Raw genomic sequence first — 25239 nt, forward strand, 5'->3', positions numbered from 1 at the left:
GGACAAAATTCGAAAATATATAAAGAAATATAATGACCATATATAGTATCAGTTTGAACAAGAAAGTATTAGAGTGGGAAAAAAATGTCTGCTACCGTTTTTGGCGTTATCACCGAACCAACATAAATTTTATGTTTCCTGCATGGTATATTTTCCATCACAGCTGTTAGAGGAAACAAGACAACTTCGAAGTAGTGGCAATACTGCACCAAGAACTTTATCGCACCAACCAAAGAGAAACAAGCAGTGTGACAGGAAGCAGTACTGGGGGGAGGGGGATAGTGGGAGAGTTTTTCCGTGGTAGGTACCAAACACCAAAAAAAGATATCACCTTTCGATAGTTTTAGATAAACAACTGTATTGGAACAGAAATTTTGGCAGAATACACACTGGTTAACATACGAGCAAAAATAGGTCCAAAACAAACCCTGGACATAAACCACCAAAGCGATATTTAAGGTTCGCTTAAGAATCAAGTTAACAATTCACAAATAAGAAAGAGGTAAAAAGGAACTGCTACGCAGGACTTGGTTAGAGTTTACGAATAATGTTTCATACGTGATCGTCTCAGATGATATTCTTTCTAGAGGAATAGTCATAAAACTTTTGAAAGAGCAACTATTTTCCATGATGATAACAGTAAATTGGAATTGTATGTTTTAGCACACTACACACCGATTAATATAGAAGGACAACAGGTCCGAGAGAGATCCTGGACATGAATCACCAAAGCAATACCCATGCTTCCCTTAACAGGAAGACAGCAAAAGGAAACTACCACACAGGATTGTTGACAATTTTCAAATACATTTCATACATCACGATCCCAGATAATATTCACTGTAGATTTCACCAATACAAGGGAATTACAACACAGGATTAGTTACAATTTTCAAAAAAAAAAAAGGAGTTCCATACATAATCACCTCAGATGATTTCTTCCTAGGGAAATAGACATGAAAAAACTTTTGAAAGATCAATTATCCTTTTTCTATGATGATCATAATATTTAGCCACAATTACAAATCAAACACCTCCAGGGCATTATTTTTTTAAACCTAATAAACCAAGTGAAAGAGATAGGGGAGGGAAAAGAGGAGGATCAAAACAACAAGGACATGTAAGGAAGAGGAAAAAAAAAGGAACTCTGACTGCGCGATACTGGAGAAAGCTCATCCGCCAATTAGTGTCCGAATTATGAAAGCTTGAGAAAATTCTGTTAGCGATGTTTACCCTCAGTCCACATCAATAATTTGCAGAACAAAAAAATGATTTTGATAAGTAGAAAGTATTAAGAATTTAGGCGCGAAACAAGGCCTTTGAAAATCAAGAGTGTATTAACACCCAACACGCCAAAATGGCTGAGTTAAAGTTTTCCAACAATTTGTATGTGAAGTGTTTTGGCTCACCCAAGTCTGACGATGTTAACTTTTCCAGCTGGACACGAATGGAAACAGCATCGCACGATGCGAGGTCAGTGGCCCCTCCACACACACTTTGCACAAGTTGATGCCAGTCTGCTTAAGACGGGCGAGGCAGTCCAATATATACACGCCCGGAAGCGAAGACCAGTCTATTCTAGAAGGTTTAAGTGACGTGGCAGATGATGTAGTTAGTGTAAAGCAGACACAGGACGACAGTCAGTATGTTGAGAGTTGCCGGAGCGGAAAAACGGGTGAGCACAAAGTAAGGTTAATCCAATGATACGTAGAGGTATAGATGACAAAAGCAGATATAATAATAATAGTAGAAAGCATATAGTCCAGTAGAAACATAGATATTGCAGAGTTTATGGAGATGTAGATGCGACAATATTTCCAGAAGCTTGTAGAAACGTAGATCGAGGGGTTATGGCAGGAGCACGTTACAGTTCTGGTCCCTTTTTCTATATTTGTCATTGTGCTTATCCTATTGTGTGTTCCTATTCACTACTTTTCTCTACGCATCTTGATTTCTTACTTCTTTATTCCTTTCTGTTACTTTTTTTACTGTTACTATTACTGTTACTATTTTTGTAGTCTTTTACCACCAATAGTTATTTTTTTCTTTTTCTCTCTTCTATTTTCCTGTCAATATCCTGCTCTCATCTTATCCCACACTTCCCACATCTGTCAAGTGTGTACTGAAGCCTGCCCTCCTCGTGAAACTGGGAATCGGAAACTATTTCTTTGGGAGCTGAGAAGAAATGGATGTAGTAGAAGACTTGGGATTGATAAAGGAAGATCCCATCTAGGTATTTGAAGACAGCAATGTAATGAAGATGGGGTGTTTGTCTTCCTTTTGTGTTTTCACATTTATCCTTGTCTCCTTTAGTATTGCTCTGTCTTTGATGCTGACCTTCCATTGTATTTATCCTATTCCATGTTTCTATCTTTCTACATAAGACTTAATTTGTCACTTTGATTGCTCACAATACAACAGAAATTATCAGAAGATTATTTGTATAATGTATAATGTATTTGTATAATGACTGCCCAGCATACTTACTTCCACAGTTTGAGTAAGATTCCCCCCCGCCCCACTTGGTATAATTAGCAATGAAGATATTTTAGTGATGCTTTATGATATTTTGTCTTATCGTTTTTCCAGCAAAGAGCGTTGCTCTGAACGAAGAACAAGTCCATCAGAATCCAGTAGTCTCCACTGCATTACCAACAAGTCATCAGACCATCAAAGTGCTGTTTAATAACCACAAAACAGCAGACTTTAAAACAGTATGGGTAAGCTTGGAGTTCAGGTCTTTAGTGTGTTATATTTGAACAACATTGTCTAATAAGACAGGATCATAGCCTTCGGTGATATAGGAACATTACTGAAGACGGTGAGACTCTCTTTAAGATACTTATTATGTTCATGCATACCTCGAATAATTTAGCTGTAAATTTTAAAATGGTTTGATTGTCAGCTGTAAAACCATGCTTATTAATAACAAATATTTTGTCAGTCGTAACAAATCACAATGACATTCGGCTCTACTGTTATTTTATTACATTTCCATGATTCCAACTTGATCAGAATATGAATCTGTTAAAAAATTAAACTAAAAATACTTATTGTTGAATAATTAGTCCATGACTTTTAGTTTCAAGATTAATTTCATTCTAACCATGTAAAACTCAGATTGTTGTCGCCAAAACCAAATCAACCTTCTGGGGGATCGTAGGCCTGCTGATTGATAGCTGCTTTCGTTAGTATGGAACTGGGTGTTTAGTGGTTCACGTGTCCAATGTCACTGTCATAGCCTTTTTACTTTAATTAAGCAGCTAATCTTCAGTTCAGACTGATGCTCAGTTATCTTCATGATCCTGTGTGAATCCTAGTCTAGACCTAAAACCAGCCGTAAATTTGTACCAGAACCAATGGTTGAACTTGGGGTCCTTCAAACAGCAGCCTACAATATTTACTGCTACATGATGGAATTAGTCGTTATCTCTGATGGTAAAGAAGTAAAACAGTAACCAATCTGTTTACATTTCTGTTTGTTTATGGGTATCCTTACCAATCTACACAGAGATATAGATTGGACTACCAATGTTTTGATTTAGGAACATTATTGAAGATGGTGAGACTGTCTTATTATACTCATGCATACCTCAAATAATTTATCTGTAAATACTGTAAATACTGTAAAAAAAAAAAAAGCTGTAAAAATACTTATTGTTGAATAATTAGTCCATGGCTTTTAATTTCAAGACTAATTTTATTCTAAGCATCATTGGAAGAGGATGAGTTACTGGGCATAAGTGATGAAGTTGAAGCAAATAGTGCAAACTGAGAAACCTGTACTCTGTTCTTGAAGGGGAAATCTCTGTTGGTGAGCAGTAGTTACTGTGACATGCAGAGTTGGGAAGTAATTGAGTAAAAGTAATCAAATTCCTTGTAACTAATACTTTTTGAGTAATTTTTACTTGTAATAGTCACTTTTCACAAAATATAATTCTCACTCTGACTCTGTTTGAAATAGAGTTGTAATCATTGCATTCCAATAGTTGAGAGTTTGGCAACTTCGTGGGGCGTCACACGAAGAGCATAAAGCCAAGGAGATGACATCCACATGCCATTTATTCATTTACTAGCTGATGTACCCGTGCTTCGCTACAGAATTCTCAGGTTTTCCCAACTGAAGTCACCATAGGTCATTACAATGATGTCGGTAGGAATGTCACGATTAAAAGCAATACTTCCATATAAAATATTCGATCAAATGAAAAAAAATGCACATTTTCTCACTTTTAACAAACAATACTACGCTTACATATAATTTACAAAGTTTATTCCACCTACTCAATACTGTACAATAATTGCAATGTCTATAAATACATTGCAATATGTTATCAAGTTACTAGTTTCGACCCTATGTTGATCATCATCAGCCTAACTAAGGTACACTTACGGATTTGCCGAAGTACTAAGACGAAATTACATTGTGGAATTAAAATTTAAAAGAATGAACTCTGTATGTGATGCGATAATGTGCATATAAAATGGTGGCGTGATGGAATGTTATAGATAAAATAATGTTGTACTGATCAATGACAAATAAAATTTTTTAGGATTTACATCAGTTACAATTAAACTGTTGTCTTTACACAGCTGCAGCATGTATCATGTATTGCTTTTATCATTGTTATTATTTCCTTACCAATGCCCCTGTGGTTACTTGTTGAAAAGGTAATTTATAATTGAGTAAAATACACAGTTCAAAAAAATTAGGGGAACATGTTTTGAAAGTATGCCATGCTCCACAAAACAATACCTCACACCCAGCACAACTAAACATTTAGTTTTTACCGTTGAAGTATACAAAAGAACATTGATGTTCGATGGATTCGCATTCATTTTCAGAATACAAACGGAACTGTCCAAATAGGGGAGAAAACAAAGTGATAACAGACCTCTAGGGTGGATTTTTATCACAGTTAGAGAGCTTCAGTATGGTGTATGTCCTCCACGAGCATTTATCACAGCTTGGCACCTACATGGCATGCTCCGTATAAGTCGACGAAGGTCACATGGCGGTATTAGGTCCCATTCCTCAATGAGAGCCTGTTCGAGGTCTCGAAGAGTCCGTTGTGAAACAGGGCATCCAAGAACACTTCTGTCGAGCCTATCCCACACATGCTCGATGGGATTAAGGTCAGGACTCACTGCTGGCCATTGCATCTCTTTAATGTCCAGTTCTCACAAGACAACTCTGGTGAGGCGCGCTACATGAGCCTTGGCATTGTCGTGCATGAGTACGAACTCAGGGCCAACACCATATGCAGCAACCAACACATGCTGTAACAGTATCAGTTCGATGTACCCCGCAGCGGTAAGATTACCATGGATAACGACAAGATCCGTACGGCCATCAATACTGATGCCACCCCACATCATCACAGAACCTTGTCTGGATTGGTCACTTTCCTGGACAACATTTGGCATGTACTGCTCACCACGGCGTCTCCATACACTTTGATGTGCATCACGCTGTGTCAGGGGAAATCTGGACTCTTCTGTGAACAACCGTTGCCTACGAGATATACAAGGCCGGGACATAGCTACTAATTTGCTGCTGAAAAAGCGGCCCGACCATGTTCATGGTTTGGCCGCTAGATGTCAGGTTTCTGTTCTGCTCTTGGCGGACTTTAAAATTGTGATGTACAGAGTAATTGTGAAGTTGTGTTGATTTTATGCAATTTATTGTGCGTATTGTTTCTGTCGGTAAGTGTCCGTGAGGTTGAAAAGCATGGTGCACTGTTGTGTACCTCTATGTACTTCGGATACTGTGAAAAAGCAAGAAAATGTGATGTTCCATAATTATTATTTATTTTTATTTTTTTGTTATTTGCTTTACGTCGCACCGACACAGATATGTCTTATGGCAACGATGGGATAGGAAATGCCTAAGAAGTGGAAGGAAGCGGCCGTGGCCTTAATTAATGTACAGCCCCAGCATTTGCCTGGTGTGAAACTGGGAAACCATTGAAAACCATCTTCAGGGCTGCCGATAGTAGGGCTCGAACCCACTATCTCCCGATTACTGGATACTGGCCACACTTAAGCAACCGTAGCTGTCGAGCTTGGTCCATAATTTTCCTTCGGAGTATGGTTTAAGAGAGAAATGCAGGCAAGCTGTTTTGAGGCATGAGTATGTAGCTTGCATTTTAATACATCATATTTCAGTGTAAGCATATCAATCATCCGAATTCTCCCCAACGAAGTTCCTTCTGTTTTGGTGTATATCCTGTTCATAACAGAACAGTGTCAAATGCAGGAAGGCTCCAGCTCCAAGAAATGACGTATTGCCATCACAATTTAGTAAAATTTCTGATTCAGATAACGATGAACGTACCAATCTTCAGCATATAACTGATCTACATCACCCTCAAACAAAAAGGAAGTACCTACAAGTTTCGTTTCTATGTCAACGAAAGTCTATGAGTATATATGTTAAACTGTCAACCAGCGGCCCCGGGTTCAATTCCGGCCGGGTCAGGGGTGTTTAGTTGTAAATGATTAATATCCCTGGTCTGGGTGTTTGTGTCGTCCTTAATGTTCCTTTCCTCACATTCAACATTTTACACTTCCGCAATGGTAAAAGATCTGCAGAGGTCGATGCCACGAACAAATATCATTTATAAAAATTTAAAAAAATCTATGTTAAATCTAAATATATATTGATGAAATTTCAAATGCCAGATTACGGAAAACAGTCTTTATATTGAGAAGTAGGATACGGTAATGAAATCAGAAAAATGATTTAAGGTATCTGACCTTGACCAAAATGTAAATAATGGTACAAATGATCATGTAGGAGCTTTATTCCTGTTAGAACAAACCGAATCTTACGGGAAGAAAGAGTGAAATACGGAGAAGCGACGCTAAAAGGTTGCGTCTTCTGGCATAGGAAAGCACCTACCGGCTACAGATTTGAGATCCTTGCATTGCCTAACTGTACCACATCAGAAGATGCTGAAAAATTATATAGGATTTTCTAATAGCGAAACAGGCATAACATCGCTCTCAAAACAGCGGCTTCGATACGAATGTCGAAACATCAGATGTGTGGAGGAGAAGGTAGGATAGCTGATAATTTATAAGATAGTGATTAAACCCAAAGTTGTTTATGATCGCAATCTCGATCAGTTTATCGGATACACTGAGGCAGAATTAGAGAAAACGGAAAGAAGTGACAAACTCGCTAATGGACTTCTCTGCTTATTTCGTGAATTACTTATTTAGTTTAAGCAAAGTGTAAGAAATACGTTGTGGAAAGTAAGTCATACAACTGCTCTTTGTCTATTTTTTTATCTCACATCTGTTTGGTGTCTTGTGAAATTGCTAGTTTTAATGAATTTTTGTTGGCTTTCGTACTGGAATGTGTTGCAATGAGCGGGCGAGTCAGCTCAGTAAAGAGAACTCTAGCGGCGCTTGTCAGAAGTATCTTGAGGACAAGTCTAGTGTGCTGTATTTCCCGGCCTTATGTATCTGGTAGGCAACGGAACAACACAGGTCTCCATTTTGACGTGGGTACAGGCAAAGAAAAGGCGAGCTGCGCGATGTTGCTGAGTTTAACGGGCCACTCGAACAGGACGTCTAGGTCATAAGGACACTTCTCTTAACCTGTTCCTTACTGTCTGGTCAGACACTGTGACTCCATTGAACCTGTGAGGTCTTGTTGCAGTTCTCTGGCAGTTGCTGAATGAGGCCGCAACGCACAGATGGTCAGATATCGGTCATCCTGTGGGATTGTCATCCGTCCACGACCTTGTCCAACCCTCCTTGTGAACTGGCCTGTCTCATTGTACAATTCCATAAGCGGTGAATAACTGACGGAGAGACATTGAGATCCACAGCAACACGATGGAAAGTCCATCCTTCCTTGCATCATGAACCTCGTTAAGATGTCTCATGGGATGTGCTGGTTGACGTACAACATGCTGGTTGACCTCACAACGACACATGGACGCACCGCTATTCACTTTGTTTTGAGGGGTCACCTGACTGTTTAATGTATAGCTATGCCTACAGATGGAGTATAACTTTGATTTGCCATACCCTGAGTAGCTAAGGTCTCAAAGTATGCTGTACGACCATTGGAACCCCATCTACCAAGTTAACGTTCACATACCAGACGTTATAAAACATGTTCCCCTGATTTTTTTAAACTGTGTATTTCTCAAGTAATTGTAATTTAGCCCTATTACTTTTATTTTGTACTTTGCCTATCAGTGTTGATACATTACATCTCTGTATTTCACATCCATTTTCATGTTACATATTATGAACTATTCATTGCATACATGATGCAAAATTTTGTTTCATTTTTATAATGATTTGCATTTTTAACCTACAGTACTTCTAATCTTAGAAGATCAATTACAGAGATATGTTAAAGGTATTTATTTATGTTGATTGGTGCGATGGGTGAGGAGGATCTAGTACAGAGAAAGATAATGATAGTGGTGACTATTGTGTTAAGGGCAAGTACAACTAGCCAACTGTCACCATGTAACACTTATCAAAAGAGAGAAAAGAAGAGGTCTGATACTTCAAAGAATGAAGTTATCAGCAAAAGAAAGAGAAGGGCTTTGAAATGCAGGAAAATTAAAAACCCGAGGCTTCACAAACCAATTGCATCAGTGTTGGAAGAGAACAAGAGTTGGTCAAGAGAGGTCAGATAGTAAAGATGAAAATGTGGAGCCTGGCACAAGTAAATGAAAGCTGTGCTAGTTTCAGCTAGAGGTTCTGTGGTTGCCAGCCCGCGCCTCCAAGTTGAGAGATCCTGGGATCACCGTATAGCCACCTCTTACAACAGACAGAGGATACCTTGGATGTATTCTGTGCCCCTACCAACAGAAGTGAGAACAGAGAAAGAAGGATTTTCTACAATCTGTACAAATATAAATCTGCAAAGATAAAAATTGAGGGGTATAATGGAGAAAAAACTATCCAAACAGAATTGAGGCAAGATTGCAGTTCGACTTGATCTGTACAGAACAGGCAGTAAATGAAGTCAAAATGAAACATGAGGAAGGATCACAATTGAAGGAAAGGAAATCAAATCTGTTGAAGATTTGCAAGACGTTGTCATCTGAAGATATTACTTACTTTCATAGACACAGTCTTGGACAAAGATCAAAAGACAAAAATAAATCTGTAAAAAAACTAATGGAATGATGTCAGGTAATGCAAGGAATGCCATATTAGGAAATGAAGTTTTAAAGGTTATAGATGAATATTACTGAGTTGTAGAATAACCACTTAAAGCAGAAGATAGAGGAGGACAAAACATAAATTAGCCCAAGTAAGGATGACCTTCTCCCTGAACATAGATATGCATTAGCTGATGTACCCGTGCTTTGCTACGGAATTCTAGTGTACACATTGTGTGCAAGATTGTATTAAAATGCATAGCTCTTAACATTACCCTAGAAACACGATGGGGAAGTCACCAAACATCTTTTCTCATATGAAGACTGAGTTAGGGAATTTTCACTGTAATGGTAGACCCGCTTGCGTAACATCAGTCACAATCAGGTTGGGGAGTTTTCATTATAATGGTAGACACTCACTCTCCACGTGCCTTTTTACATCATCAGAAAGACTGTCTTAGTGGTTTTCATACATTACAATGACGTCAGTAGGAATGGTACGATTGAAAGCAATGCTTTCATATGAAATACTCAATCAAATGAAACACCACACATTTTCTCACTTTTAGTGAACAGGACTACACTGCTGATCTAACAGTCCGAAGTTCCAGAGCTGGAATTACCAAGCCGCAGACAGCCATGATTCGTGAACACTCTTCGTCTTTTTTCAGCGGGGAGTGGGTCGAATAGTGGAGACTCCCAGGGCAAAAACTATGCCCTTTAACTAATCTGTTTCCTAGGAGTATCCAATGAGTCAGAAAATAACAATTCAATACACTGGCAGCGGAAAAATCTATCTGACTTGGAGGCAAATTTTTCCTCAGAGCCAGAGGAGAAACCCCCTCTTCACTGCTAATTTGGAATAAAATGAATGTAGAATTCAATAAAAGTGAAAAGGAAGAAGCTTTTAATAAGAAAGGGCTCTTTTCAGGGTTGAATTTTGAGTTATTTACTGAATTGTGGTGCTATAATTTGGAATAGGCCTAAATTGTTATTCTAGACCAGGCCATACTACTACTAAGTCAGCCTCTGCCTTAAGTATGCACAATGCTCATTCAAAACAGCACATCAGAGTAGGGATCGAATAACTGGAATACTATGAAGAACCAGTGTGTTACGTACCAGCTGTATCAGAAAATGTATGAACCAGAGGAATGGCATGCTAAAGAAGAAATCCCCGGCTATTTCCCGTCAATATTCAGTCAGGCTATTATACTCGCTACGCAGCAGTAATCCCATCTATCATAGTTGAGAGGCAGCATAAGAGACAAATAACTTCACAACAAACAGTGGTCAATGTAATGTTATTGTTGATCAATGTTATGCGCTTTTGATATTGTAGACCTTCACATTTAGTTTTCTTCCGACTCTGAAATACCACTCATCATAGTCGGTACAGTAAAACTGAATAAAACATAAATTATCGGAAATTGTATTCTCTGTAACTTTTGTTATGTAGTACTTTTCGATAGGACCAACAACATAGGTAGGCCTATTTAAAAATTAAATTTTAGGTGCCTTCCCCTAAACTACAATTTCATCCAGGGTGAATAAAATTATCTATAGCTTATACTGTAGTTTTTTATTCCCTGACTCTATATACCGGTACAGATTTTCATTAAATTCTGTTCATCCATTTTCTCGTTGCTCGGTGTCAATATGGACTTAGCAACAAAAATACAAATTCATGAATATCTGTGTTATCGTAGCCGATACGGTAAAAATGTATAAGACATAAACGGTCAGAAATTTAATTCTATATAACTTTGGTTATGTAGTATTTATCGATACGACCACTAATAAAATAATTTTTTAGAATTAAATTTTAGGCCTTCCCCTAAAGTACCATTTCATTCAGTGTGAATAAAATGATTTATAGCCTAGATTGTAGTGGCTCATTCTCTGACTTTGTATACCAGTTTTAAATGAGATAGGACCACTAATAACATAAATATTAGAAAATTAAATTTTAGGCCTTCCCCTAAACTACCATTTCTATCAGCGTGAATAAAATTATTTATGGCTTAGATTGTAGCGACTTATTTTCCGACTTTGCATGCCGATTTTCATTAAATTCTCTTTAGCCGTTTTCTAGTGATGCGTGTACATACTTACATTCATACAGACAGACAGAAATTACGGAAAAGTAAAAAGTTCATTTCCTTGTTACTGTGGACATGACCGATACAGAAATACCATTATTTTCAAATTCTGAGCAATGTACAGACAAAACTCTTATTTTATATATATAGATATTACGACAAATCTTCTGAAGGTGTTTGTGTGAAGTGCCTCATTGAATGGAAGTGAAACATAGACAATAACTGGTGCAGAGAGAAAGAGAATAGTTGCCTTGAAATGTAGTGTTAAAGAAGAATGATGGTGAGATAGGTGGATTTGATCATAAATAAAGAGATACAGAATCAAATTGGCGAGAGAAAAACAATCTGGTGAAATACAACCAGAAGAGGAAATGGACTGATAGGACATATGTTAAAAGACACCCAGAACTTGTTCAGTTGGTTTCGAAAGAAAGTGTAAGGGATATGAATATGACAGGAAGAGATCAAGCGAGTTGTCTACAGGGTTTGAATTATGTATCTGTCAGCCTGCATTCAGGAGGCAGTGGGTTCAAACCCCACAGTAGACTGCCCTGAAGAGGATTTTCCAAGGTTTCCCATTTTCACACCAGGTAAATGCTGAGGCTGTATCCTAATTAAGGCCACAGTCACTTCCTTCCCAGTCCTAGCCTTTTCCTGTACTATAGTTGTCATAAGACCTGTCTGTGTTGGTGCAACAAAAAAAAAAGAAAAAGAAGAAGACAAATCACAAAAGATGTCAGATTATGTAAGATGCAATAGCTATGTAGAGCTGAAGAGGTTAGCACATGCAAGAGGTGACATGGAGAACCCTATGAAATCAGTCTTTGGACTGATGACACAAAAACAACAACATGATTATCATATCATATGTGTACTATTGCCATTTGCAGAAATGACACCAAAATATTCAAGAGAAAAGGCTAGAACTAGAGATTCAAAATGGCTTTGAAGTTTGAGAAAATAATAATGTTATTGGTATTGCATCCTACTATCTACTTCTATGGTTTTCAGTTGTGCTGAAGTGTACAAATTCTTTGACATTTTATGGATTTACTGACATGGGGCTGGCATATTCAATCACCATCAAATGCCACGAAACTGAGCCAGAATCAAACTTGTCAACTTAGGCTTGGAAGGCCAGTGCTTCTACCGTCCAAGCTCTCAACTGGGCATCAAAGAAACATAAAGCTTTAGATGTTTTTGGTCATCTGTAGAAAGTTGAACAAGATTGAGTGGGATGTCTTGGTTTATCCTCTGTTTTTCACAGTTATTGTGCTGTTTGGCACTTCTTTTAGTCTGAAATTTGTTTGAATCAATTATAATTGCCTGACATTTTTGCATTCAAGTTTCCTGTTCTACTTTTGACAGAATTTTAAAATTGCAAGAATGATGGACTAAGATAGTGGAAAATATGGAGAAGGTTTTGGTAATATTTTTTGTTAAATTTACAAAATGTATGTAATTTCATACTAAGGGTACAGTTGTAAGTCTTCACAGACAGCCTGTTACTTTACAGGGTACCTTTTTCTCTATCTTCCTGCAAATAGACCACTCATTGGTTTATGGATGTCTGAGTGCAGAAGTAAGCTTGTGCTCGATACATCTCTTTCAGTCATGTGATATTCCACCATTCAACACTTTATATAATGTGAATCATTTATACCTTTAATAAATGAAGGCTAGTTTTGATTCTCTTGGAATCATCATCAGTTCAAGCAAATACATAAATCAGAAAGGTATCAGGATTAACACAAATTTTACATAAAATAGGCCTTAAAAATACACTTAAAATGGTTAACATGAGTTGCATGTCATAAAAAGACGTTGAATTGTAAATGACTCCCTTACAGTCTAAGTCACAAATAATTGAGCACGTATGCACAATATTAAGCAGAGTTTTAAAATATTATGTAAAAACTTGTGATTGAGGATGTTATAAATTTCCTATGGTGCTGTAGATGTAGCCATGGATATAAAAACATATGTTAAAAATGTGAACATTTGATTTGTTTCATTTATTCGTAGTCGAAGTGTCAATAAGTGTAAAAAAGTGTTTCAAAATTGACAGTCTTGTAAGAGTGCCAATGTTAAGGCAGTCGGAGGCTGTAGAATTGGGATGTGTTTATTTATGAATTATGTGCAGTGTGCCGAGGAGTTGAGGGAATGTCCTTCGTTGCTTGTAGTAGCTGCTATAATTTGAAATTAACACTGTTGATGTTGTTGTTGATGTTAAAAGTTATACGACGATATGGCCTTGGTAGTATGGAACAACGTAGTTGCAAAAAGGTGGATGTTCCCTTACTTCTCGCTCTCATAATCCTACCGCTAGGAAAGCTGGAGGTGCACAACATCAACCCTCCTTTCCAATTACTTTGGGCCGTAGTGCATTGTGCATTGAAGTCTCCCAAGAGAATGATTTTCTCAGCTTGGGGTATTTCTATTAGATGCATGTCAAGTTGGGAGTAGAATGCTTCCTCTTCATCATCATCACAAGTTAGAGTCAAGGCATATGCACTGTATTATTGTAGCTTGTTGGTTATTGGTGAGCTTGAGGCGTAAGCTTATAAGTCTTTCATGTATGCCAGAAGGTGGTTTGTCAAAGTGAGGAACAAGTTTGTTCGCAATGGCAAAACCAACATCATGAATGCAGAGCTCATGATTATCCTTTCCTTTCCAAAAGTAAGTGTAACCGCCTCTTTGTTTTTTAATTTGCCCTTCGCCTGGTCTTCTAGTTTTACTCAGTGCTGCAATATGGATGTTAAATCTTTTTAATTCATGAGACACAGTAGCTGTTGGTCTTTCTGGCCGAAAACCTGTATCATTGTCCATTAAAGTATGGATGTTCCAAGAAGCAAGATTCATCTTTATTTTCTTTCAACTGCACAAGTTGTACTCTCTTGAGTGTGGTTTCCCAGTCGGATTGTATGTAGGGTGACTGTGTTTAGGGGCACCTTTTCTAGCCCCTTCCCCATTTGGGGTGAGCAAAGTCGTTCCTGAATAGGCTTGATCAGTCACAAATTCAGTACACAAGTTGCATACTGCCTCTCTTCAAGCAAAATGGCGATCACACATTTACATGTTACAAATCTCATGTTATGGTCTGTATTGAAATGTACTTAAAGTCAAATAATAATACTAGATTATAAATTCCACCTGTTCAGTACAATACTAGATTATTATTTGACTTTGATCACACATTTGTTACCCACAAGCCAGTTTGTCATTAGGAGCTGCCAGACTACACAATCCTGCTTCCATTGCAACTGCCCGATTGCTGCAGGACTTGTAGTGGTGTGTTTATATGAACTAACTTCTGCAGAAAATGCCTGTGTGTGACATCTTTTAGCATGGGAATGTTGCTGCGCATCAACAATTGTACGTTCCTGACAGACTCTGAACCTATCCCCATTGGCATAAGAATTACAATGACTGGAGGTTCCAAAACTGCTGCACCGTTCGTCCACCTTCCCAACCACAAGAGAAGCTTCAGTAGGCCCTGCACCTTGTCTGCCGTTGAGGACTTTCTATGATATATGATCACTATCTAACTTTTAATGATATAGATATTGATTCCCTCGGGGAACCTGAAATATTTGTCCTGAATGAGTAAATTCATAATTGATATAGATGTTGATTCCCATAGGGAATCTGAAATATTTGTCCCGAATGAGTAAATTTATAATACCAATATAAATGGTCCGTTATTGGACATTATACACGCTGGGGCAAACACTGGCAACCAAGAATAAGTTAGCTGGAAAATTTATAATGTCTAATAACGGATAATTTATATTGGAAATATACCTTTTATTCTTAGAACCCGAGCAGTGGATTCCCCCTTCCATCTACACTGTTCTGAAGTCCATCTTCTCCACTGCAGATGCTATTGAGGACTTCATACATCACCCTATGTTAATAGCCCTTCATACTTATGACCCTTGGAGAGAGGGTATCCCAGCATTTTAAAGCCCCCAGGAATTGGGCTACTTGTTGGTCTGCGTACCTAAAGGTCATCCCTATAGCAAACCTGGGGACATGCTTTGAAGGGGTCAGGTTCTCCTGGTTACTCATTGAAAGTTAACCCCACCCACAAAGGCTGATGTTATTTGCCGAGACATTGAGATTACAGAAGAAAGAAAATAAAAGGCAAAGAGAACTGAGGGAGATACTCCTTAATATGTTTGTGACAGCAAGTACCAACAGTAATTCAAATCTGAAAGGTCTAGGAAAATAATTCAAATTAGCCACAAATTTGAATTGAACAATACCTAATGTTATTGGCTTTACGTCTCACTAACTGTTTTTGCGGTTTTTGGAGGTGCCGGAATTTAGTCCCACAGGAGCTCTTTTCCGTGCCAGTAAATCTACTGACACGAGCCGGATGTATTTGACCACCTTCAAATACCACCGGACTGAGCCAGGATTGAACCTGCCAAGTTAGGGTCAGAAGGCCAGCGCCTCAACCATCTGAGCCACTCAGCTCAGCTAAACAATATCTCACTCCGTACTTACGCGAATATTGAATTCAAATGATCCCTACTTTTTCAATGGTTCCTCGAACTATAATGGCCGTAGAGTATCCCAAAACAATAACAGACAGTAAAACTATACATGGTATTTTATGATAAAAATCCTGACCATTGCTAGTGGAATGCCTCATTTTTATTTGCAGGTAGCTGTCAACAAACTCTATGTGGAGTTCTGGGCTTAGGCCTAATGAGCAAAATTCTGAGTTACCAAAACTCAAACGTTTGCTTCAGTAAACATCATTCGAGTAACATACCCTCAAGAAGCAAAGAACTTGAACCTTTTCTTAGTTTTGCAACAACAACAACAACAGCAACAACAACTACTACTACTACTACTACTACTACTACTACTACTACTACTACTACTACTACTACTACTACTACTACTACTACTACTACTACTACAGTTCCATTTGCAGCACCAGCTTGATTCTACTTTTCTCTTCCACCCAGGCAACATTCCATCATCTTTAAACATAACTTTTTGAAAATATGCAAGTACTAATATGATATTTTTATTTCGAATTAAATATACATCTTTAACATTTTGTTCTGTAAGAATGTCAAGGGATCACAAGAAAAGTGTGAATTATTCACAAATCTGTATTTTAAAAGGTTTGAAATAACCAAGTTCTATTGCAGTACCTTATGTTAGTAGAACAGCCATTCAGTTTTGAAAATTCACCTAATGGATGGGTTTTTAAATATATATATATATATATATAGTGTTGTACAGAGATGGCGAGCGCTTGTACACCATACCTGGGAAACTGGATTTGGAAAACGATGATGATGATGATGATGATGATGATGATGATGATGATGATGATGATGATGTATAGTGTTGTACAGTTTTAATTAAACAAATATATTTAATGTATAAAGCTGGCTGTATCCTAAAACTATGCGGCTATTTAGTCTCTTTTCTATAGTTTCAACTAAAATCAGCTCCAGGTTCCAATTGAAGTCTATGGAATTTTTTTTTCTTTCTTAAAACCTCTACAACTGGATTGTAAAACAACAATTTTTCTTGATATTTGCCTTAGCATGCATATTGTAGCACCTGTGGAGTGCGTGCACCAATAATAATAATAATAATAATAATAATAATAATAATAATAATAATAATAATAATAATAATAATAATAATAATAATAACAACAACAACAACAACAACAGAATACGCAATGTTGCCGCACTCGGGTGTGTACACATAAATAATAATAATAATAATAATAATAATAATAATAATAATAATAAAAACATGATTTAAGCCATGAGCATGAGCACATAATAATATTAATATAAATAGGGAAAATAGGAAAAATATCAAAGTAGTGGCGGTTTCACATCTAAGCTTGGAAACGTGACGGTTAACGTATCAAATACGCAAAGTAATCGTAACTTGCAGGTCTAATAAATGACAACTTCGGACAGGATTGTGGAAGGAAGCCCTATTGAGGTCCATGGGAAAGTATGCCATTATGGGGAAGAAAAGGTTCACGATCATCCACCTCGAACTCATAATATTGACAAATTAAAAGATACAATTACAAATGAATGGCAGAGTAGTTGACAATTAATTTTTAAAATAAATGCAATAAACTTTCATAAAAGATTCACAGAGTGAATGGAGGCATCCTCAAAAGAATCAAAATCAATACAATTCATTATTCAAGAGAGAATGTTACATTTACCTGTAATAAACATTGAGCCAGAAAAGGTTTGCCTTCGAAGACAACATATAACAAATTAGCCTAACAGCTAAGCTCTACTGAAACTCAATTATGGTGAATATGGTCATCTAGAGGAAACTCCGGCACACAAAATAAACTTTTACGTTATCACGGAAAGTTATGTTAAAGGTGACAAAGGCCAAAACATAAGAATGAATTTAAATTGAAGAAAATACAAAAGAATTAGAAAAATAGCGCTTACTGGGAAAGGCAGTAGGCCCCGACGGAGCTAGACCTTGAGCACACCTGCTCGCAAGGTCGGTCAGATGGTAAAGACGCGGGCAACACGCATACACACACAAAGCCGGCAGAAGGCCGGAAATGTCCCGATCACAAATAACCAATAGGACACCAAATTTCTCTAGATTCTCGTTTTTTGCCTGTTGGAAAGGTTGTTATTCTGACCAATCCATTTGCATGACCATATATGGTCATTGTATAAACTGCTGATGCAAGAGGAATTGCATCACCTAATCTCTTCACGTGCAGTACCTACTGTTCCAAAAGTTATGTACCGCATGTGTTCCGCCAAAGCACAATATTACAATTTTCTTCCAATTACATTAAAAAATATTTCTTCAGTGCCCTGAATGTTTTCTTGAATCTTCATGAAATTAATTTACATGACACACAATTAAACACAACTACATGAAATTTAAATACAAGAATCACTTCAAAAATAATTCTTACAATGTAAATAATTTCTTAATCTGTTCAGAAAAATTTTCTAAATTTCATTAAGTCCTAAATTCTATTCTTGAGGTTACCCTAAATTGCATTTTAAAAAATATTACAATAATTTTCAAAACACATTCTAATTAACATTTTTTCATCAAACATAATTTTCTTCTAGTTACATTAAAAAAAATTCCTGCAGAGTCCAGAGTCCATATTTCTTTATTTTCTGGAATAAGTAAAATATACTAATTAAAAAAAAAACTAAAATAAAATTGGTAATGATTGGCCAGGATAATTATATTAAGGTTTCAGACAGATGGAGCAATTTATGTTCATAACAATTTTAACAAAGTTTTCTTGTGAGAAAATTGCTTTGTGAAGGTTCTTAGAAGTTCTTGTCCAGGCAAACCATGATCAAGGAGTGACTGTTCAGATTTGGAGTATATCTACATTTACCTGAGACATGTTATGGTACAGTATATAATATATTGTAAAAGAAATGAAGAACAAGCTCAGCTAATTGAACACAATGACAGGTCACTAATGGAAAGGATCAAATAAGTGACAACTCCTGTGTTATATCTTTCTAATATATAACTTGACAGATTAGTGTGGGAAGAAGGAGCAACAGAAAGTAGAGACAAGGACAAACACAAAAACACAGAAGAAGAGGTACAAACTCCACTTCACTGTCATCTTCATTTAAATGGGCTCTTTAATCTTTCATTATGTTTATAATATTACATGTTCCTACAGGGTGCAAAATCAGAAAGAGATGTTGGAGGGTGGGTGGGGGGGAATTTTAGGGTTTAACTACTAGTGTATATTTCAGGCAGTACCCGACGGGGGAGAGGGTATATAATTCCCAGTACGTAAATTACTCCCTCCCTTAGATCTTTTTGTTTGAATTCTGTTGGAAAGTTATTCAGTTTGTATACTGCTTAAGTGAATATCAGAAACACACCCTCTCCAAGAAGTGCAGGAGTGGTGTATGCTCGAGCTACTTAGAGCGATGACAAGGAAGGAGAGCTTCAAGTAAGTTATATTTTTGACCAGGTTTCAGATGGACTTGCCAGAGTGAAACATGAACAATAGTCCGCAGGTGCGGAGTTGCCATCGAAACATTGTTTTATTGTTCAAGGTCTGGCAGTCATTGTATTATTTCTATATTATGTGTGTTATAGTTAATGATTTTATGGCAATATATACAGTAAAAAAACATTAATTTTAGTTGTTACCGTGTTTTTGTGGATCACAGAGAGATGAAAGAAGGTGCGGGCTTGAGTGGGTCTATCTATGATATCAAAATTCATATAAAGCTTTAAAATAAAGGTTATATTTCTTTTCAAATCTCAAAACTTAACAAAGTTTTCACTTAGTGAAGGAAAACCAGTGTATCGGAGACAAGACAATTTAGATACCAGAATAGGGAATTTAAGACATTTGGGCTTCAAGCCCCTAATTTATAAATTTACAATGCCGCCAATGTAGCGTTTACATAGATAAGACAAAGCACCTTGCTCCAACCAATATACATTTACAGCCTTCCAGTGGCACCCCTCAATATTACAGTAAAATTAGCAATCTCAGAAAAGAGCTTCCATGCTCTCCAACTTTAACTAAGGAGACTGTGCTTCCAATTTCTTACAGCCCACTCAAGGCAACATTACACCAAAAATCTTACAAATTTCTGGCCCCTCTAGGCCCAACTTACAATTTACAATTTGTACACAGGGGTATCTATTACCCAAACTACTGGGCCTTTGTGGAAAAGAAAAACAGGTTAAATTACTGGCCTGAACACAAAATGTATGGAGGCGTACACTTGCGCTCCTTGAAAACTCGGTTTTAAAACCCTACTTGGGCTTGTGCCCCGATGATGCAGAGGCTAATCCCACACTACTGAGGTGACTAGAAGAACAAGTTACTTGGTAATTTACAGGAGAAAAACGATTAAAAACATCGTAGTCACCTCAAGTTAAGTTGAAGGGGAACTCGAGAGGGTAAAGCACTCTCTATCCCCGATTTACAATTAAAGTCTTTATGAAATGTTACATTAGCTGAAAGAAAGTTTACATTTTAGAAAACAGGCGTTTACATATTTAGAAATTCGAACCTTCCCCTCGTGTAAGTCTGCGGAGGTAGCTACAGAGATATAAAGCTGATGGCCATTACCTGGGCTGGTGAACTGCCTCCTGTCGTAACACACACACTCAGTAAGACGACGATCAATAAGACAAGGTAGCTTGAAAAATCCACAGTTTATATACCCGGGGGGATGGTTCGAGAGGGTTCTGGACTAAATCCGGACACTCCCTCTCATTTTTATTGGCAAATTCAAAAGGTACAAGAAGCCTATTATTAGCTGAAAAATAATTACAGAAAATTCCTGAGTGGCCAGATTCAAAAGCTGGTGGAATGAGAAAGAAGTGTTGCAAACCTTGAAATAACAAAATTAATTAAAGTTAATTTAGTTGAGAAAACGTAATAACACAAAACTTCTTTAAATCACTAGTTCTTCCACCATGCACCGGAGTGCATGACTACAGTTTTTGTAAGGACATCTTTGGAGAAAAGTTCAAATTTCTTGAAGTAAACAAACACAAAACAAACAAATCCAGTCAATTTAGGTAACTTCAAAATAACACATTACTCTATTATTTATGAGTGACATCTTCTGATTTATGTCCCAACTTCATGCAGTAGCTGTTTCACGTTTAGTATGAGAGATAGCGTTTCTTAAGGCGCTTCTTTTAAATGTGCGGATGAGGTATACCACCCGGTACATTAGTAATGGGGAAAAAACTGTCTTAAAGGGTTAAAACATTCTTTAAGAACAAAAATAAAATAAATGAAAGTTATCTGAAATAGCGTCAAGTGCGATAATTCCATATCTCTGCCCATCTCCCTATTCAACCTTAAAAAATGGACGAAGAAAATGAAAATATGTTATACATTTTTCTGATTATTTTATAATGAAAGAATCACCCCTGCTGGACAATTTTAGTGGGGAGGAATCTTTGAGATAAAATCGTTGGTGGGAGGGAATCCCCCCCCCCTCCTGCGATTTTGCACCCTGTGTTCCTATTTGGTGTAGTGCTATAACAAAATCTTATTTGCCAGGCATGGTAATTGTTTGTAGGAAAACTGTGATGAAAATGTCACTGGATCTCTACAGTAGCTGACAAGTTTATGATTGACCTACAAAATATGAAGATGATTAAACATCATTTCCTCCTGATTAAAAATCAGACATTGATTATAAGCTGTTTTCAGCTGGGAATCAAACCAAGAAATGGCCATATTACTCATTTTTAGGAAGATTCACAGTGGACTTTATAGAAATGGGACAATATTGAAGGTATAAAAATGTAATTATTGGAACATTGAAAATAAGATCAGTAATCAAAAATAGATTTTCTAATAGAACAAAGTTTTCCAGATTGATAATTTCTGAAGTGTAAATACCATCTTAGTGCAAAGCAGACTTTCAGTTGCTATACATGCAGCTGTAAAGAATTTTTGTTCTTGCATGAATAATGTATGTATGTGATGTCTGTCAAATAGCTTTGGTAAGTGGCTTTAGATTTCTCTTCTCCATGTGATACTCTTCAATTCAGTGGTGTCCATTAAGTTTCGTTAGGATACCAGTTTTAATAATTCCTTTTTTTTTTTTTTTTTACGGTTAACATTAAATTTTATCAGTCATGTGTGAAAAGTAATTTTTATTTTACACATTATTTTGTTAAGAACAGTAGAACTGTAGTGGTATGCTAAATGTTCTTTTTCTTTCTGTGGATTGTTTGAAGGTTCAGTTTATTTTTACTATTGTACAGGAACTTAACAGCATAAATTTTGTTCATTGACAGCATCATCTCTAAAAATATTTTCAAAAGAGAAAAGTTCAAGGGCTTATCTTGCACCTGGTGGGCCATTACTTTCAAATCTGCTGTGGTCTTGGACCATGATTGGTTCATGTTCAGTACAATGGATCCTTCTGGCAATAACTTTGTCTCTTGATATGCTACATGTCATGCAGTTTCTTCTCACATGGGTAGATCAACTTTGTACCAGACACTCTGCCAGTATGAAAGCTTGAAACTTTGAATCTCCAAAACAAAAATAGTGGACAGTGCCAGCTGATAGACCATGATGAATGATGCATGATTAAGGTGGTGCAAAAATAGCTTATATATTTCAATTTCAAATATTGCAAATTTATTTTAATGTGAATATAATTCACTTTTTAATGTAGGTTCCATTTTGATGGATATCTAGTGAAGGCATTTTCACATGTTCTAAACAATTTTGCAGCAGCACAAGTCTTCTGTCATCTGTACATTACATTCAAGTATTTTTGTAACATTGTTAGTTCAAAATGAGAAGACCTTCTCTTCTGAAGATTCACAAGAAACTACACAGGTTTAAGAGAGTCAGGTATTATGCTACATTGCATAAGCTACTGAGTTTGGATTGGCCATTTGATATTGTGAAGTTGAGGCCCATAATCATTCTGTATTATTTGCAAGTATTGCTGCAAATTATGTGTTTGATTGAAGAAAATGTGTCTGGTTAATTCATGGTTGGGTTACTCTTTCCTGATGTTTGCATGTCCCAAAGACATACTGTACTGAGGCTTTCCTAGGGACCCTAAAGCATAAATTTTGTTTATTGACAGCATCATCCCTAAGAATATATTTCATCCAAGAATTCTGTATTAAAGAGAACATTTGCTTTGCCTTCCTCCCATAAAGAATATCACATCTTTGTCTTCTTGTCACATGTCAGTTTGTATAATTTGACCATTTTATTTGAGAACCATTTAGTTTTGCTCTGTAGTACTCCTGAAGCCCAGCATGAGCTGTTGAGCAGAATTTGCTGTAAAGCTTTGTTGTTTTGAGGGGAACACACTGACTGTTCCCAGATTCATTTTTTTATCCCTCACATTGGTTGTTTCATTTAATATTTTGTGGTGTTCTGTGTTGGGAACCACCAAACCTGAAGTACGATTTGAAATTTTCCTTGTGTCGTCATAACATTTTCTGATTTGGCAAAGAGCAGTACTGTTTTAGCATGCTGGGTAAAAAAGAGTTCACTGTAGTCTGTCATTGCAAAGAATTGACTGAAACACAGATAATTACCAATCTACTTCATTACCATGACCTATTTTCAGAAATTTCTAGAAAATGCCCAGTCTTTACATGAAATTTACATAGCATGCAACACAAGATAGAAATTTAATTTTCATTTAAATGTGTCACCTATTTGCATACCACTCTGCAAGGCTTAAAAGTAAGGATAGGAATGAAAAATTTGTCCTGTTCAGAATTTTTATTTCCATGCTTTCATGAAAGTATATTTGGAAGAATTGGAAAAATTATGCAGTAAGCTTCAACAGAAAGATGTTAGAATTTTCACACATGATTTAACTGAATATAAATATGGATTATTATTATTATCTGCCTATTTATGAGAAAATGTAAGCCAGATTTTATCATAAGTTACCTAATTTTCATCTGAACTTGGTGTTGGCCCACTTCTAACATCAGTAATCTCTAAGGCATAATTGCTTTTTATCTGTGAAATTGGTTGAATCACATATAATGTAAGTGATAGCACACTGTACACTTGTATTTTATACTGAACCATATAAAATACAAAATTGTTATGGTATCTTTAAAACTTACCCATAATAAATTGTTTTAGGATTGCTGTACTTGTGTTTTCGTACATTTATATTTTAGGTTCAGTTTTTTTATTGAAGTCTTCTGTGAATGTTTTGTATGGGGTGTGTACTATTTTCTTTATATCACTTCTTAAGAGAGTTTCACTGTAATATTTTGCGAAGATTCCTCCCAGATGGGAAAAATCAGTTTCATCTGTATTATGTAGCTGTTTTTAGAATGCCCATTTTACCAAAAATGGCAGTCATGGAGGCAGTATTTTCGACAGTACTTCTCAAACAACTAAATAAAATATACGCTGAACATTATTTTTAAAACGTATAGTAAAACTGTGATATGTGCTTTTATATTCATATTTAAGTTTAGAATGCATTATTCAGCAAGTTTGAGAAGTGCTGGAAGCATGCAGTATTGAGCAAGTTCTTGTTTCAGTTGAGAGACAACTGCAAGTGTCCTCTCTGTGTTCACGAGGAGACGCGTCAGAAACTTTTAGACACTCCCTCGTTGGATGTGGGTGTTAAGCCCAAGTCACTGACAGTTACAGACAGTGGGAATCTGGTCATATCTTGGCAGGAAAATGGGCAAGACCATGTTTCCACCTTTGATTCTAGTTGGTATGCATTGTTTAATGTTGGACAGCACTTTGAAATCTTATGTCATCATATTTATGTTCTTTTAGGGTTCCCAGACATATCTGTTTTGAAGAAGTAATTTTGTTCTATAAAAAGAATGGTTGATTTTCTGAAATATTGTAACCTACAACAGAAAATTTGTATCTAGAAACTTATTTAGGCCTATATAACTAAAGTATTCTACAGGTTTGTATATTGTTGTTTGTTTTTGTTGTACAAGCATAATTCTCCTGCTGATTGATGTGTCTTATAATTTACCAAAATGAAGCAGTTGTGATGATATGAAGTTTCCTCATATTTTGTCATAAATACTGGTATTTTTAAAAGGGATAGTTTTCTGTTCAGTTTATTAGCCAAAAAGGCACATTCAAAATGAAGGAAATAATTTCAGTATGAAGATACACTACTTTGCCAGTATTGGACACTGTCTGAAAGGAAAGTAGACTGATTCTGATATGTCACTGAAGTATCCTATACATAGTATGTTGTGAGCCTATATAAGACTGCAAGTACTCGGTAGAAATGTTTACTAGCTACAATTGTTGAAATTGTCGTATAACAAGAACTTGGTGAGCCTGAAAGGGGCATGATTATCGGTACCCACCCGTTCAGTCATTCCATCCATGAAATTTCTGGCAAGTTTCAGATACCATGTGAGTAATGTAGGGTGAAATGTCAGAGAGTTATAAAATCCCCACCTTTACCAGTGAAGCAAGACAATTAACAGTAGGGACCATC

The 25239-nt window shown here is 36.6% G+C and overlaps 1 protein-coding gene across 2 annotated transcripts in view; it reads left to right on the forward strand.

Moving 5' to 3' along the window:
• Positions 1–25239, forward strand: part of LOC136866453 (gamma-butyrobetaine dioxygenase) — a 287824-nt gene that overhangs the window by 139817 nt on the left and 122768 nt on the right. For both annotated transcript variants that reach the window (XM_067143410.2, XM_067143411.2), the window contains exons 3-4: positions 2590–2720; positions 24302–24483. In XM_067143410.2, coding sequence (XP_066999511.1) covers positions 2590–2720; positions 24302–24483 — 313 coding nt within the window. The remainder of the gene's footprint in view (positions 1–2589; positions 2721–24301; positions 24484–25239) is intronic.

Source organism: Anabrus simplex, chromosome 3, assembly GCF_040414725.1.
Source record: "Anabrus simplex isolate iqAnaSimp1 chromosome 3, ASM4041472v1, whole genome shotgun sequence".
NCBI lineage: Eukaryota > Metazoa > Arthropoda > Insecta > Orthoptera > Tettigoniidae > Anabrus > Anabrus simplex.